The following is an 18224-nucleotide window of genomic DNA, read 5'->3' on the forward strand; positions in this document are numbered from 1 at the left end:
ACAGAAGAGGGCAAGGTGGAGGGATGGGAGAAGAGGGAGGGGTGGGAAAGCAAGGAAAACACAACACACATTTGGATACAATTGAGCCAAAGAAATTCATTTTGTTATATTTCTTCCCATTAAATGAGTGTAAATCCAATGTAGTCTTACTTTTGTCTCTGTTTTTGGTCTCCACCAACTCAAAAAACTATGGCGTGTTTGTCATGGTGAACTTTACGCTGTGACATTTCTCAATTTAGCCAACCATGATGCCCTTTCCGTGTTTAACCAAGCAGTATTGTGACATATAAAGCAGTTTTTTAGTCTTTTCAGAAGTACCAACTCTGGAGTAGTTTTTTTTTTTTTTTTTATCTTTTCCAAAAATGGCACTAAAATAGGTTCCAAAGTGACAGTTGTGACAAAGATTACAGTTAAGCCCCAACTTGTTACAGTCCAACTCAGTAAGGGAAGTTAAAAACACACCTATCCATTCTGTTTTAACAAAATAAAAGCGCTAAATTCACTTGTGTTACCCAAAACAAAAAAGGTACAAAAAGGAGTAGGTACCCCCATCAAATGTCAAACATTTTATGCAAAAAATGTGAGGAGGTTCATCCTACAAACATGAGAAGGAGCACAATCACCCAGGGCAGTGACACAGAGAACCTCTGAACAAAAGAGAGAATTGGAGAGAAATATTATGGACTGAAATGTTTGAATGAGGTATTTACACTAAGTGTGCCTCATAAACTTGCATTATGGCCCTGCCTTGTCATCTCTGTGACTGAACTCTGTCACAAGTAATAATACAATCCATTGTTAATATATAAATATTACACTCATCACCGAGGATTATGTAGGATTATAGATATTAAAGTTAGAACTTGAAACATAAACCATAGTTTTAAATTATTGATTGCAACCCCATGACATTCCTGAAAAAGGAAACTGTTTTTTTCTTTGCATACACAATAGAAATAAATGAGCATTTACTGTCATCTTGTGGCACAGTGGTGGTTATCAAAAGCTGGTTAGCAGACGATGGAGCAGCAGTTTCCATTTGCTGCTCAGACCGCTGCATAACACACTGCAGTCGCTCCCAGTATTATATCCGCTGCACTACTCTCACTGTCTGCTCATGCTAAGTGAAAAGTGCTCACTCCATCAACAAAGTGTGCTCTTCAGTTGCATTATTCAGTCAGTTAACATGTTCTATACCTGGGGGATAAAGCCAGAAAACAAAAAAAAGCCCTTTTCCACACTGTTCACACAGTCCCAGCACTCTGGTCTCTTATTTCACAGCTCTGACCTAACTTCTCTGTCATCCCATTAGTGAGTAAGATGCATCATTTTCTACACCTGAACATCCAACTTTCTATACACAATCAGCAGAGATAATTTATAATGTCTAAAGATGAAAGATGTGATGTAAGGATACGGTCATTACGAGGGTCTCTGAAATCAAGATGAAAGACCAAGATTATTACAAACTGGCTGCCATCACTTCAAAGACATGTTACTGTAGTCTATGACTCAGACTAGTGGAGATTAATATATAAGGGCTATGATTGTAGGCAACAATCTCACCCATATCTAATGTTTTTTTGTTTTTAACCCCAGGCCTTGTGTGCAACAGGACTGTTGACAATTATGTCTGTTGGCCAGACGGACTCCCCAACAGCACTGTCAGCGTGCCGTGTCCGTGGTATTTGCCATGGCACCATAAAGGTAAGAGACGTGTGAGTTTGTGGATACACAATGTATACCAGTCATGTTGATGCAGGGTGCTTTAAAATATCCTACACACAAAGACAGTTGTCTGTCCAGACTAGACTTCCCAGTAAATCACAGAGGCTGCTTGTGTGTGTTTGTAGTTCAGCATGGGATGGTGTATCAGGAATGTGATGCAAACGGCCAGTGGATGACCGTGAAGAACACCACCGAGTGTGATTCTCACGTTCCAAGTTCGGTAAGAAACATTTCTTGACATTGATCTTAGATGTGGTTAAGAGAATTGAACAAGAACAAATATTTGGTCTGCATGAACTCATTTAGCAATCACATATTAGATGTAGATCGTTGAATTCATTTTTTCTTTAATTTGCATAACATATTTCATACAATGTAAAAAAGAAATCTTTTTAAAAAATGCTTGGTAGAACCCGTTGCCAAACCATAATTCAAAATTCAGATAAAATATAATAATTTATATCAAGTGCAATACAGAAAGTTTACTGACGTTTTTATCTTATGGAAAAGTATTGCCACTATACAGATTTTGCTTAAACTGTTATAATTATAATAAAATACATCCAATGAATTGATAAACCTAATAGTTCTGCAGTGAAAAAGTTTTATTTTACAAATTTGACTAAATAAGATTAGACCATTGTCATGTATCATCATTTCATGAAGATGACAGAAAAAAACTAACACGTTTGTGTTTGTTTGTGCTTTATTTTGCAGCCGTACTTTGGCTATATCTGGGTCATGTACACGGTGGGCTACTCTTTATCCCTGGTAGCTTTAGTCTTGGCTCTTGGCATCCTTATATTTTTCAGGTAATAATGATTTTCAGTCAAATAAACTCTCAGAATTTGACTAAATTATGAGGAAACAACTCCAGCTGAGTGGTACAGCAGATAGAAATCATGATATCTATGTACAAAACTCTATTGCAGTTTTTCTGGTGATAATGGATTTAGGTGGAAAAAAACACTGATTACCATGTTGACCATTCTTGCCTCTCATTCATCAGGAAACTGCACTGCATGAGGAACAACATCCACATGAATCTGTTTGCCTCCTTCATCTTACGAGCACTGTCCATTCTGATCAAAGACGCTCTTTTTGAGGCCATCCAGACATCACAGGATCTCAGCAGAGACCAGGAACAGGGATTCCCTCGTGCATCTATGCCTCCAGTGGAACTACTGGTCAACAATGGGGTGATCTGCAGCTACACAACAAACCATACATTGGCCGGTGTTGTACAGAAATCATTTAGGGAATGTACTCAGACTCCAAGAAGTGGAAGATAGTCTGGGGCTTATGGGCGATGGTTCTTAAAAGTCCAAAATGACACATTTTATCAGAGCAAGATGCTGTAAAAATAAAGAATCCCTGGATTTTTAAAGCGGCTGCACAGTGAGTCGGTGGTTATTACCACCGCCCTGTAGCTAGAAGATCCCTGGTTCACGTCTCGGCCTGAGCCTGGGATCTTTCTGCATGGAGTTTGCATGTTCTCCCTGTGTATACACGGGCTTTCACTAGGCACTCCGGCTTCTTCCCACAGTCCAAAAACATGCTTAGTTACTCTACTTTGTCTCGATGTGTAGCCCTGTGATAGACTGTTGATTTGTCCAAGGTGTCCCCTACCTTCACCCTAAGTCAGTTGGGATAAACTCCTGCCCCCCACAACCCTAATGAGGATTATAATGAATGGATGGATTTTCAACTTTCCATTGCTCCTTGAACTGCTCATATAATATACATATCTGACATATAATATGCTGTTCTGTTAGCAAAATTAAAATCTACCAAAATCACTTTATTCTACATGCCTTGTTTAAAAATTTGAACCATTCTTCCTTTATCTATAAACCGCTTAATCCTCATTAGGGTCGTGGGGGGACTGGAGTCTATCTCAGCTGACTTGGGGCAAAGGCAGGGGACACCCTGGGCAGGTCACCAGTCTGTCGCAGGGCTACATATAACAGACAAACAAACACACTCACATTCACACCTACGGGCAATTTAGAAAAATCAGTTAACCTCAGCATATTTTTGGACTGTGGGAGGAAGTCAGTGTACCCAGAGAAATCCCACACATGCACAGGGAGAACATGTAAACTCCATGCAGAAAGATCCCGGGATGTAAACCGGGGATCTTCTAGCTGCAAGGCGAAAGTGCTAACTGCCACGCCACTGTGCAGTTTTAAAATCTGAACCGTCTTCTCCAGAACCAGCGCTGTAAAAATCTTAAAATTCTGCACCCCTCAGTGCAGCTGTTAAGTCATCAGCTGTGACAAACAGTGATCTGACAAAAATTTGCAAAACATGACAAACCTATAAAGGTTGTGTCATATAAAGATGCACAAATAATACAATACAAAGACAGAGTGATAGAGATACGTATTATAATAGTAGAAAAAAGGGGTTGTTTGTAGTTAAAGGGAAATTAGTTGTATGGAAAATAGTCTTAGCCTCGTAATAGTCTCGTAAAAGCAGGACCAAATACAATGACATACAGATTGTGTTTGCGTCACAGCTGGTGCAGATTAAAGGTTTCGTACGCTATGATCGCTACAGGCCCACATTGCTCCCATCTGCTGTGGAAAAGATCTCACCATTAACATCAGTTAAATAAGGCAACATCACACAGCTATATAATTTGTGCAATAAGCCTGATTACCATCTTGCAGACAACGGTTGGCTGCCGCGTCGCCTTCATGATGATGCAGTACAGCATCATGGCTAACAGCTACTGGCTGCTGGTGGAAGGCATCTACCTCCACAACCTCCTGGTCATCACTGTGTTCACAGAGAGGAACTACTTCAACATCTACCTGTGCATTGGTTGGGGTGAGCTGGCCTGCTGTGTGTCTGTGAGTGTGCGTTTGTGTGTGTGAAGCAATAAAGCAGGAGACACAAGTTAACTATGTGCTATACGATGCTTTTTTCACATCACAAAGTTAAATCAGAGCAGATGAAAGGTTATAACACTGATGAGCAAAATGACTGTTTTGCATTTTTTCACAGGTACCCCTTTAATATTCCTTGCGCCGTGGGTGATCGTTAAATACATGTATGAAAATAAAGAGTAAGTTTCTGCTGGCTTTCTCTCTCCTTTCCTTTTCCTTTCACTCCTGATCGTGCCATGAAAGTGCTCCAAAAAATGTTTGCATTTTACTTATTCATGTCGACAGCATGTCTAAAAAAGTTGTCAGGTGGTTTGGCTGCAAATAACTTTTTCACACCAATAGATTTTACCTCTTCCAGGATGAGCTGTTTGCACCTTCTTAATATTTCATGCTAACATCTAGCGCCTGAATTTTCTACTGTGCTCTTAAGTTCTAATGGGCATGTACTTAACAGTAAAAGGGCTGAGATTGATTTTAAGGGCACACTATGCAAATGCACAGACACTGTGTTGTTATTTGAAGCTTTAAAAACCCACATCGGTGGCGTACATCTGAATTCATCAGCCAGGGAGAGAAAGGTTTTCTGTTTTAGCTGGAGTTGCAAAACAGCTTTGCAAAATGTGCTACACAGTGAACCTTGTCCAGAAAAATGTGAGGTGTCCAATATATGTTTCTGGTTGACTGATATTCCCTTCAATGCTTTTCTTTTTCAGGTGCTGGGAGCTGAATATAAACATGAACTTCTGGTGGATAATTCGCTCCCCGATACTACTAGCTGTTATGGTAATTTCCTCTTCCTCTCTAATGCTATTTCTGACCCTCAGTTCACATCTTCTTATGTCATTTCTGAAAACGTTCTTTTAAAAATTTAACGGCAAAAACTTATCTTCACCCTTAAGTCCTACATGTGTAACTGGCAATCTTGCATTTCCACTTCGTTGCAGCATGTTTTCCTCCAATCATACACTATACAGTATTAAACACACTTCATTTATTCATGAAAAGGCTGGCAGTGCATCAGATCTAACTTCAGGGAAGCATGTTAAGACTCAAAGGTTCTTAGATGAAATAAATATGATTTTGCTCTGTGACCTATTCAATAGTTTAGTTGAGCTACCCTTTATTCATCCTGTGGCTGGGGATATTTTTTAAGGTGTGCTTCACAAAGGTCAGTTCTGTGCCTTTACGTCTGATTTGTCATGGCTATACGTGAAGTCAGACATCCTGGCATTTTCCATGCATTAATCGTCCTGCTAAGTGGCCTGTATCCCGCAGGAATTCCTGTGTTTCAGTTGTTATAGGAATGGGAGGGCTGGTCTCTATCTCAGTGTTCACCTCTCTGTCCTAATCCCAACCTTTTCATGCTGTACAAAAACTACACCCAGTAACATACATGTCAGTATATGTACTTGCAACTTTGTGCATGTTTGACTGTTGCTGCTAGAACATGCAATACCTTAATAAGTACTTCATTCGAGTCCACACAGATATGAAATGACACATTCATACATATATGCTGTGCACATTGTAGTGTATATATTTGCAGAGGAGGAAGTGAATCCGCAGTGTGATTTCATGTATATCTATCCCTACATTTGTTCTACATACTGTATACTGTATATATTTTCATTTCATCTTACTAATACATTATTTGTCATGACAATGCTTAATATATTCATGTCAGTAAGATAGAAAAATAGTTTATCTGTCCTCAAAGAGGAAATCTTTTTTCACAGTAGGCGCGTTCATAACACAAGCAAGTCATGAATATTGACTTTTACAGTGTTGGCCCACATCCAGATTTTACAAGGACACTTCAGTTGCTACACAGCAAAGAAGAAAACATGGATTGACAATCCACACCACAGGCCACATTGTTTAGTATCTTAAGGGGGGGGTACTTTATTTAAAGCCTGTATTGCTGTGGGAACAAAGCTCATGGCGTTTCTGCACATGGGTAGCCTGGACCCATGACCAGGAGGAAGGAGGGTAAAGTGCTACTAAAATGGGTGGTCTGGGTCATGTGTGTTTATGAGCGCTTTGGGGATCAGTGATGTGGTGACACAGTCACAGCCTGACACGCTGAGGGTGAGAATACCAATGAGTCTGCTGACTAAATTAATTATCTTTTACAGCTTGTCCTTATTATTATTCTTGTTCATATTCTCAATGCAAGTTGTGCTTTAAACACTTGATAAATAGGCAAATTTATACACAAAAACTGGGTTGATGTTTGTTGAGTTTAAAATGTATAGTTTGTTCTTTACTGCCAGAATTTTGTTATTTTTGGTCTTTGATGGTCACTACAGATGATGCATTATCTATTTTCTTTATTTTTTCTGGGCCCGTGTGTATCTGTGTCCAAATGCAGCCATATGCTGAGCAGCACAAGCCCAGGTTCATGCTTTCACTAAAGCAGACAGTTTATGATGACATCTCAGACGTCTGAATAAAACCAAAACTTTCTGCATGACCCCAAATTACTATAAGTAAATGTGTGCAATCAACACTTTTAACAACACTTGTTTCCTGTCTTTCACAGATCAACTTCCTGATATTTATCCATATCATCAAAATTCTTGTGTCAAAACTTCGAGCTCACCAAATGAGATACACAGATTATAAGTTCAGGTGAGTCCTTTTAAGGTTTTCATTTGATTTTTGTGTGCAGTTTCACTCCGCTAGAGTTTGTGCTTCCTGTCTTTATCTCAGGTTGGCTAAGTCAACTCTAACCCTGATCCCACTGCTGGGTATCCATCAGGTGGTCACAATCCTTGTGACGGACGAGTCCACTAATACCACCATCGGTTTGCGTGTCACCAGGCTCTTCATTGAACTCTTCTTCTCCTCCTTCCAGGTTGGACGATAAAAAAGATGTTTGGTCTTGAACCAAAGCGTCTCTCTATTCTTATTAATTTTACAATCAATAGTGCATAAATGATGAAATTACTCAGCATCATTAATCAGTTCAGGAAAAATATGCCGGGCTGTGGCTGAAAGGGCAATGAATCAAAATTAATGTGGTTACAGTGAGAGCAAAATGATGAAATAATGGGGAGTATCGGTGACTTTGATGGACTTTTGTCCCTGTATGACGGGGGTCGGCAAGTAGATGTGGTTTCGGGCCAAAATGTTTATAAACAATCGAACAGCGGGCCAACCTGCGGGGGGTGCGCTCCGATTCCGTGAGCGGGGTGGGGGGTGGGGTGGGGGTGTGCAGTGATACCGCGAGCAGCGGAGCTTCTACAGCTGATCGCTGCTGCTTGGGACACAGGTCTCAATTCTGATCACAGATGTATTAAAAATGACTCCTGAGACACACGTTTTGCACACACTGTTGCTCAGTGAAATCTGGCTGGTACAACCATGTCTGACCAGTAGTGCGAACGCAGAAATGTAGCCGACCACGAGAGTTTCGTGTTGCGGTGACGGACTGGCTTGGCTCCGTGCCAAATCAAATTTTCAAAATCATCTGGCGGGCCAGATATTATTCCTGACGGGCCAGTTTTGGCCCACAGGCCGCCAGTTGCCGACCACTGCTGTATGACATGTATATAGAAATCACACCATGCGATTTGGGACAGAGATGTGAAACCTTAACATTGGTACTTGGAGCATTTTACAATTTGTTATTTGATATCAAATTTCAGTTTATGTGAACTTTCGCGCTCAGAATCAAATCATTAAATTCATGCTATTCTAAATTAATGGCTATTATTACTCCACCAAGGAACGTGGTGGAGTTATGTGATGATCAGCGTTAGTTTCTCTGTCTGTCTGTCTCCAACATTACTCAACAGTAATGGATTTGAATGAAATATTCAAGTATGGTCAGAAATGGCACAAGGACCAAGTGATTAGATTTAGGCAGTGATTCACCTTCTAGTCTAGATCTACAGATTTGTTTAACATTTCTGTATCTTTATGACATAGCGACACAGCGTCACTGTAACTATGACAACAAGTGACCACTGCGTCAGCTGCCTGCTGACGATCACGATTGCGATCCTGCTACAAACTGCTGCGGTCTTCTCGAGACCTATCCGTCGGAAATGATACAAGGAACAATTGACTAAATTGTGGGGGTGTTTCCAAGTCCCATCAATTCCCACCACCCATTACATATTTAAGTCACACGATTTGGTATCCGTACATAACATACACACGCGTAGCACACAGCTGTGCTCAGCGCAATGTCATCTTGTTTGTTTGTACATCTATATTAAATGGCCACATTCTATGTTGTCACGATTTTTGAGCATCAATAACTAATGAACAAATGCTGCATTTCTGTCAATGCCGTATAGGGGAATGAACAGCCTTGGCAGAGTATTGTGTTCTCTGAGTGCTTTTCTTGTTTTATCTTGTGTTGGTCAGATTCCCTGCATCTGATTCTCTCATCTCTCAGACAGCTAAGAAGTGCTGTATTTACTTATGCGGCGGAGACGGCGGAGATGGCGGAGACGGCCTGAATAGTCGGATCCGTTCGTGTGGTTTGCGCAGCGGCGGAGACGGCCCGAATAGTCGGATCCGTTCGTCTGGTCTCCCGGGACCACATTTTGCCCTCGTTTAGTCTTTAGTAAACTGAAGAATTCCCAAACACTGGTCTTCAGCATCTTGTCTTGTGTTTATGCAACGAAGTGAAGCGTGACTTCAGAGTCAGCAGCCACCCGGCCATTTGGGTGGTGTTTACAAACATGAATGGAGGAGCCGAAATGAGCCGAAGAACACGGCGGAATGAGCCGAAATGGGCCGAAGGCGCAGGGAAGAGACGAGCTCCGAATATTTTTCGTCTGGGGGGAGGAGGGGGTGATCGACATATGTGTATATGTTATAGACATATGTGTATATGTTTATGTGATCACAAGACGAGATGAGCCCATGTGAGGCGAAGGTGGAGGGAAGACAGTAACGCTGCATATTCTTTCCGCCCGGTGACGTCCGACAACGGGGGAGGGCGCGAATATTCGGATACCAAAATTAATATCCGGATAGTGCCGTAGCGAACGAATATTCGGATATTCGGGATATCCGGGTCCAGCCCTACTGTCCACACTACTAAATGATTGTATCGTGCTGATATAATGACATTGACCTTTAAGCTTTTGGGACACAGATGACAGATGGCATACTACAAGAGAGAGATGCAATGTCTTTGGGATTCTCTTTGCATCTTTGTTAATGTAATCCCCTCTGACACATAAGTAAATACAGCACTTCACAGCTGTCTGAGAGAAGGGAAACTCAGAGATGCAGGGAATTAGGCCTACACAAGATGAAGTAATAGCCATTCATTTAGCAGAGCATGAATTTAAAGATATGGATTTGATTTTGAGATCTCAAGTTCACATAAACTCAAATTTGAGAACAACTAACGAAGTGCAGCTGTGTGATCCTAAGACAGATGTTACTCAAATGCTATGTTGTGATTCAGTTATGTAGCAACACACTTGCAACTCCCCACTGTCCTGTAGTGCATCAACATGTTTTTTTAGTGAATACTTTTTGATGTCATGAGTAAATGGAAGGATTCACTCCATTTTGGTTTTCTCCACAGGGTCTTCTGGTGGCCATCTTGTACTGCTTTGTCAACAAAGAAGTGAGTTTCCACACGTGCACAACACATTTTTCTGGAGTCATTGCATTCATAATGTCTACTCCCATGTCACTCCTTAGGTGCAGTCTGAGATCCTGAAGAAGTGGAAGCGCTGGAAGCTGGGGAGGAACATCGAGGAGGAATATCGACACACCTACAGCAATACCCCCAACACAAAGACAGCGAGCCTGTTGAACCATGTCTCTCGACTGCCTCACCTCCCGGACATCGCCAAAACCTCTGCCCCGGTCTGTAGCCCCGAAGAGAGGCACATGCTTGTGGCTGACTGCCATAACGGCGAGGTCCACAGTAAAGGGGTGGGCAAGTGTGCGTCCCCGCTGCGCAAGGGAACCATGAGCAACTGCTCTCTGGTGGAGGATATCAGCAGCACGGAAAAGATGCAGTGTTACGAGGCGCAGAGAGAGAACATGGAGAGCCACCTGTGACATGACAAAGAAAGTTGGATGAGTTCTTGTCTGGCTCTGACAAACTGCCCCAATTGGCTGAGGTGCTGTGCTGATGGAGTCACTTGTGTAAGCAGTCTTCGAAGATTAACCTCACTGGGAGATCGAGTCCCACCACAGCCTGAGAACAGAGAACAATACGGCAGATATTCACTCTGAGAAGTCTGATGTGCTTTGAGTCCCATGGATGGATTTCTCGAGATATTTGTCAGACAGTATAATAAGCCATTGCATGTTTAGCAATGGCATCTCAATGCAAATAAGCCATGTAAAATAATATTGAAAAAAAACCCTGAAACCTCAAACAAAAAACAGCAGCAACAACAAAAAGACACAGAGTCCTTGCTTGAACCTCTGTTTCAATTTGTGCTGTCTATCAAAGGTTGTGTTTTTGTGGTACTGGACGTTAAATACAAACTGGACATTGAACTGTGTACACAAAAGAGACAAACAAATGATACAAAACAAGGGGGCAAAGGAGAATGCTTTTTTTTTATATGTTTTGCTCTGATACCTGTAAATAGTTTTCTGTCTTTGGTTGAAAATCTAAAAAGATGAAACTGTCTGTTACTTGTACCTCATACAGACCACAGTGTTGTTCAAGCTGCCCCGTCCAGGGCTTCTGGGAAATTGGCAGCTGCTCTCTCCAGGTCCTTCCTGGCTCACATACAGACATTAAAAGAGGCCAAGTGATGGTATAGGATGAATTATAAACAAGCTAAAATAATCATCACTTAACTTTCTTATGTGTTTTAGATAAAAAATACATATATATAATCATATGTATGGGTGCTACACTCAGCTGGGGTGGAACCAACCATCTTTTTTATATATCTAGGTCAAACCTTTGACACTGCTGAGTGCAGTTGTGACCGTTTAAATGTGCCAGATGTGTTTTCAAAGGGAACAGATGAATTTCCGGGTCACTGACCCCGAATTTCCACATAACGCGATAGCGCCGTGCCGGGCAGCGTGGCGAAGCGCCACCGTCTTGCTCCGAAAGTCAAAGCACACTGCAAGCACAGCGCAGCGGTGCGCCGTCTGGATGGGGAGGGCTGCTCCTCGGAGAGGCTCTCGCGTGAATCGCGATACCACACGATAACAACACATGATATAAACAGAAAATAAATAAACCACACCTCATTTCGCTTCTCCAGGGTCACTCTGCTCGACCCAGCCACATTGCTCTGTGATTTATAGTACTTCTATCATGGGTGAATACATGATTTATGTTTTGATCTCAAATGAGTGCTTTTCTTTATCCAATAGTTAATTTTGTATGGTTTATTCTATATAAAAAACGGTAATTTCTCTTCGTCCATGGCGTCGTGTTGTATCTGGGACCCTGTTGACCTGATGCTCGTGCCTCCAGAAGTGTAATAACAACATATAGGAAAAAATTTGCGTCCGAGAGGTCGTGCATTGTGTTTTATTTTGAAAGTGAATTTACGAGGTTTTGAAGCAGCGGTGCAGAAAATAGACCTGAAGCGAATTTCCAGTGCTGTGGCGCGCGCTGTTGCTTCAGGGACGCGGCGCTGGCTCTCCGCAGCGCGTGCAGTGGAAATTGTCTGATCGAAGAGAATGGGTTGTAAGTGCGATTCAAGAGCGCGGCGCTTTCGCGTTATGTGAAAATTCGGGGTGAGTGTGTTTTGTTTTCCCCCTTTGCCATTAAGATGTCGCACACCTTAGCAAACTGTATGAACTTCTATGGCCACTCAGTTCCAATGCAATGAAAACTGACAGGGAAAACTGTGCACTTAAATCTAGGATGAAAATATACACTGACAGTCATTAAAAACTTTGAGACCATATTTTTCAACATAATTTTTATTTTGAAGCCCGAAACTGGATTTTCTTCATATGAATCATTTGTTTAGCATATTGGCATACAGAAACAAAAATCTAAAGTTTCAAGAATGATTTCAAAATAAAGAATTTCACAAAAGAAAACGGCAAAAAAGTCACAACAGTCAATACCGAGTATGGCCTCCATTTGCTTCGATGCAGGCAGCAATCCGTCGGCGCATGCTTTGGACCAGGCTTCTGATTGTGGGTTGGGAACAGCCCATACGCCTGGCTACATCACTGTAGCTCAAACCGGCCTCCACCATACCCAGTGCCCGGAGACGTTGTTCATGTGATAGACGTGGCATGATGCTGTTCACTGGACTAACAATGGTGGCCTTTTTTGGGCCTTTATATAGGCCTTCAAAACCCATTCTCAAATTGTGCAGATACTCACTGAGTATTGCTTGGTGTGTATTTGGTTCACTTTTGCAAAGTGACCAACCCACGTGCAATGAATCATGACAAAATGGCAACTCATCATTATCTCAACTACCAGGGCACTAGATCATCAGTAAATCCACAATGAATAATTACAACCCTCCTACAAGTAGAATTCTGCGTACATTTCTACCTCAAAGTTTCTATTGACTGTTAGTATACAACATGCAGACATGACCTGCAAAGCCGTACATGCATGAAGTACGAATTGAGCGTCATCACTCAAAATGACACGTCACCTCCGACACAAGGCTGTTTTTACAATGTTACATAGAAGCTGTCATGCATGAAGACTGCAAAGATATGGTGGGATTAGGTTGTTTGACTCATTTGCTGAAGGGTGTGTGCCGTACGGTGCCAGCACAGCAATGTATGAAAAACAAAGACGGTGCTAATGACTGCATGTTCAATGACGGTGTTTAATATGCACACTTACATTGTGTCTACTTTGGGTGTGGACGTTTCGAACAAAATTCTCTACCCTAAAAGCAGAACAAAAGTTTTCTAATGACAATACAGTGAGTTGCTAAAATATTTTGCCAGAACTAACTGAACTTGACTATGTATGTATGTATGACAGTTTGCACAATGTTAATTTAGAATTGGCAAATACTGTGTGTGTGTATATATATGTGTTTATATGGAGGTGATTTTATTTGATTGCAGTCAGTGTACTTCATGCATGTCTGTGAGGAGGGCGTGTATGTATGTGCAAGTATATTTTCAGGGTATGAATGTGTGTCGTTGCAGATTTGTGGATGTGTTGCAGTAGGATGAATTTTTGGCTGTAGCCCGAGGAGCGATGGGTTGATACAAACCAGCGCAAGTGGCTTCCCACAGAGGTCAGAGGTCATTATGAGCCAGTCTCAGTCTAGCATACACAGTGTTTCACCAAAGGACATTCCCAGATGCCTATATAAGGTGCAAGGAAGACACAGCTTGAGGTTTTATTTTGGAAGCCGTTTTCGGCGTGATTCCTCAAAGTCATTTTGCAGTGCGGAGCAAATTAGAGCACAACAGTGACATGTTTGTCATTGAGATAACAGCTCTGTGCATTCACACATCCCGCAGTTGCTGCTGTCGAGTCAGTGAGCAAAAACAAATGGCAGATTGTTTTTCATCAACATCTGCTGAGGACTGTAATAGTAGCTTGGAAAATCCAAACTGAATCTCCATGTAATCTCCTATCTCCATGTTAGGAGATACAGGAGAGTCAGTTTGGCATTGGGCGAATTGAATCGCGTTTCCCTCCCGGGAAAGTTCGGTACGACCAATCATAGCACGGGAGGCGGGAGTTAATGCTGCGTCATCTTCAGCGCCTGGATTACCCATAAAACACCTGCGGACCTTTTGGCTTCTTGCCATTGTTTGTACAGAGGAAAATCCCGTTCCAAACGTGAGTAAATTTAAGCAACTTTTACACATACACACCGACTTGGTTTGGCTCCGATTTAAAGTTATTCCTAACACCGCTAATCGTTCGGAAGGAGTCTTTTGTTGCGTAGCCTTTTCAAAAATAAGTGTTGTACTTGAGAGTACCCCATGTATTCACATCCGTGTTACGCTGATTAGTTCTTTCTCGTTCAAGCTGCATTCGTTAGCCCCTCCTTTTTGAAATCGTCTCCTATCATCACAATGCCAGACTGCCTTTATTTGTATTTATATTAATACAGAAATAAAGTCAGTCTGGATTTTCCAGGCAACTGTAATAGAGCTAGTAAATATCCAATAGTCTGAATTATGCTGGGAGTTTGACGCACACTCCGCAGCTTAGAAGTGACTTTGTCTTCATTTGCAGAGAAGAATAACTCACACAGTATTAGAGAAATCTCATACACATCCAGTAACATGAGTATTCAGGAGAGGTAAGCATACTGATATTTTCATTTCAAACCAATACCTGTGTTTTAAGCTGTGACCATAACCATGTATGTATTTGAAGCCTGGGTCACTCCCATTCCTGGATCAAAGTGGTTCTGTCTGAATGTATTCTCTGAAAGGCCCAAATCAATATGTTCCTTTATGTTCTCTCTTAAAGATGGTTATATGGAGTATATGTGGTATGAAGAACCAATCAGTAAAAACTGACTGCATTCAGGTGTATACAGTTGACAGTTGAGTACATATATTGTGTCGGCTTTGTGCAAATGGCGAAAGAATAAATTACAATGTATGTGAAAGATCATTTGGACTTGCAGCAGCTTTTGTGTTGGTGAGCATTCATGATGTTCAATTACAAAGAAGGAAGCATGTGAAGATCAACTTTCTCAGATTGATGTTAATCTTGCTCGCCTGCTGGCTGGCTGGACATGCTGAATGAACAGTAGGTTGGCTTTTAAGAGAGGTAAGTATTGACTCAGTCTCTATTGTTATCTGCGGTTTGATGACACTCTGGTCCTTATTGTGACTAAGGCACTGGATATGGCAAGCTGCTCTGTTTCATCTTTCCAGTATCCATTCTTTTCAATATCCTGCTTCAGAACAGCTACCAACACTTCTTCAGCATCACGGCCGTACCTTCCCAAACTGTCAACCGAACATCGACACCTACTTCAGTGTTAAGCAGAGTGGATCCAGGAGGGGGAGCCCAGGTTTGAACTTCTCTCTTTTAATGTATCTCTAGAAGAAGAAGAAGCTCTATGAATTCCCTCCATGAGAGACTTAAATGTGGCATTATACTCACCCTTCTCTTTAGTTTTTCAAGAGTCTGTTGAAGAAAACAACCAAATGCTTCCCTCCTGAAGACGTTAGACAACATCCATCCATCCATTCTCTATACACCGCTTTATCCTTACTAGGGTCGCGGGGGGTGCTGGAGCCTATCTCAGCTGACTCGGGCGAAGGCAGGGGACACCCTGGACAGGTCACCAGTCTGTTACAGGGCTACATATACAGACAATCACACTCACATTCACACCTACGAGAGATTTAGAGTGATCAATTAACCTCAGCATATTTTTGGACTGTGGGAGGAAGCCGGAGTGCCCGGAGAAAACCCACACATGCACAGGGAGAACATGTAAACTCCATGCAGAAAGATCCCAGGCCAACCCCGGGATTTGAACCGGGGATCTTCTTGCTGCAAGGCGAAAGTGCTTACCACCAGGGCCGGCCCTAGGACTTTGGTGGCCCTAAGCAAGATTTTTTTGTGGCCCCAAAACATGCACAGGGCAACTACCAAATCACGTGCACAGCTTGTAATTGGGTTAAAACACACATGCACATGATTAATAGCAAATATTCAGCCCACTCCTGAACTTCCTTTTTGGAGCCATGATGCCATCTCTAGTGCTACTGCTTTTCCATCTGTGGCTTCTCCAGACCAGTGTAATCGATCAAGTTTGAAACGGTGCCGTGGTGTCACAGTAGCCTAACTTACACATGGAGGAAGCATGGAGTCACCAACTGACTGCTGGTTTATTTTTTCTTTCCTGTATTTTTCCCATATAGTTTTCTAAGAAGCCAGTTTAAATTTATATGTTACCATGATGATTTATGTTTTATTGGAATAAAGACAGGCATGGGCATAACCACCATCTCAGAAGTGAGGGGGACAAATTTTTCAGAGCGATTTATTATTCTCTTACATTTAATTGCACCGTCCTTAGTGGCTAAAGAACCACATAATCCCTAACAGCCACAGTGCAATACCAGGGGACCAACTAGGCTAGTTCTTTAAACTATAAAGTATAAAACTTTAAACTATAAAATCTAAAGTTTTAGTGGCCAAACTCTAGTTGAGTTGACAACAATGTCCCTTGAACATCTACTGGACGAGTAGCCAAAGGTGCCAAACACTGAACATGAAATGATCAGTACTGCCTGGTTTCTCCCTGCAATAGATATCTTATTTTCAGGAAGTTATAATCTCTCCTTACCTGTAAAGTCCCTACATCCTTGTCCCTGCTGCTGGCCTCTGATCCATCTCCTCCCTGACTCTGCTCTTTGTTATGGAAATAATCATTAAAAAAATCTGAAAATCAAAATTCTGAGATAGAATTAGAAAGAGAAGCAGTAAAAATAGTTGTAAATTTAACCACTTTTATACCATAGAGAGCCTATTCTTTTTCTCCTCCCTGACTCTCCTCTTTTGGGACCAAAAGACTTAAATACATGGAGAGCAATTGTGAGCACATCTTCTTCCCAGAAATGAAAGAGGACTGGGTTTATTCCAAGAATAAACTAATTAGCAAGTAATGTAACAGAGGCAACCACATTTGAATTATTGTAACTTAGTTAAACATATTGCCACGTTTTACCTTGTCATCATTTAGCTAACAAGTCTAACATTGTTTGCATCCAACAAGGTCACACAACTTACACGGTTTGTTTGGAAAAAACTGTGTAAAGTTTTTTGCTTCTTGCTGGCTCTGGCTGGTTTGCTAAACATTACTCCAGACGCACGTTCAGCACTGCTCAGCACAGCAGTACGTCTCCTCTGGAACACCTGCGTTAGCATGCGCTCATGGTGCATTCAAAGACGGCTCGGGAAAACACGTACTGGATGCTAATAACGGGTTTAGCTGTTGTAACGGCTGAAAAAAGTGCGGGGGGACAGAGGGCCCCTCTGGCAACCACCGTGGTTGCAAGGTTAGTCCGAAGCAAGTAATGTTAGATGGCAGTCTGTGGGTCAGACCATCCAACACGGTCTCACGGGGATTCGTGAAACTGTTACGTAAATTTTTTGTTTCTTTTTCGTGCGCACCAACACGATTTCGTCATGTTTTTCGTGCCGCTCACCACGAAATGTTTTTCGTGTTGCTCACAACGAAACCCGCTGTGGTAATCACAGCTGAAAGTGGTTTATACCAGCGGATTCATGACGATCTAAGCTGTCCATCGGCGTATACTGCTTGTGTGATCGCGTTTGCGGCCGCCGGCCGCCGGACATTCTTGAAATTCCTATGCAAATTGGTAAGTGTACCACCGGCTTATGGTTAGGTTATGGTTAGGTTATGGTTAGGATTATGGTTAGGGTTATGTTTAGGGACGATGTCATGCAAAATATAGCGTTGGATTCGCCATGGTTTTACATTAAAAATATAATACACACATTCGTTTGAAATACGTTCTGGGTGGCACGAAAAGTCCGCCGTTTAAAATACATTGGTGCGCATTTCGTGGTGAGCGGCACGAAAAACATGACGAAATCGTGTTGGTGCGCACGAAACCGAAACAAAAATTTACGTAACAGTTTCACGAATCCTCGTGAGATCGGGCTGGACCATCAGACACAGTCAATTCGGGGGCCCCCTA

General features: G+C 41.9%; 1 protein-coding gene across 4 annotated transcripts in view; it reads left to right on the forward strand.

Moving 5' to 3' along the window:
• Positions 1–15153, forward strand: part of gcgra (glucagon receptor a) — a 51366-nt gene extending 36213 nt beyond the window's left edge. For all 4 annotated transcript variants that reach the window (XM_051941542.1, XM_022212360.2, XM_022212361.2 and 1 more), the window contains exons 4-14: positions 1600–1707; positions 1854–1948; positions 2446–2540; positions 2738–2927; positions 4404–4563; positions 4741–4801; positions 5336–5405; positions 7165–7253; positions 7335–7479; positions 10180–10221; positions 10299–15153. In XM_051941542.1, the coding sequence (XP_051797502.1) occupies positions 1600–1707; positions 1854–1948; positions 2446–2540; positions 2738–2927; positions 4404–4563; positions 4741–4801; positions 5336–5405; positions 7165–7253; positions 7335–7479; positions 10180–10221; positions 10299–10664 (1421 nt within the window). In that variant the 3' untranslated portion in view covers positions 10665–15153. The remainder of the gene's footprint in view (positions 1–1599; positions 1708–1853; positions 1949–2445; positions 2541–2737; positions 2928–4403; positions 4564–4740; positions 4802–5335; positions 5406–7164; positions 7254–7334; positions 7480–10179; positions 10222–10298) is intronic.
• Positions 15154–18224: the final 3071 nt, after the last annotated feature.

This window comes from Acanthochromis polyacanthus, chromosome 21, assembly GCF_021347895.1.
Source record: "Acanthochromis polyacanthus isolate Apoly-LR-REF ecotype Palm Island chromosome 21, KAUST_Apoly_ChrSc, whole genome shotgun sequence".
Lineage (NCBI taxonomy): Eukaryota > Metazoa > Chordata > Actinopteri > Pomacentridae > Acanthochromis > Acanthochromis polyacanthus.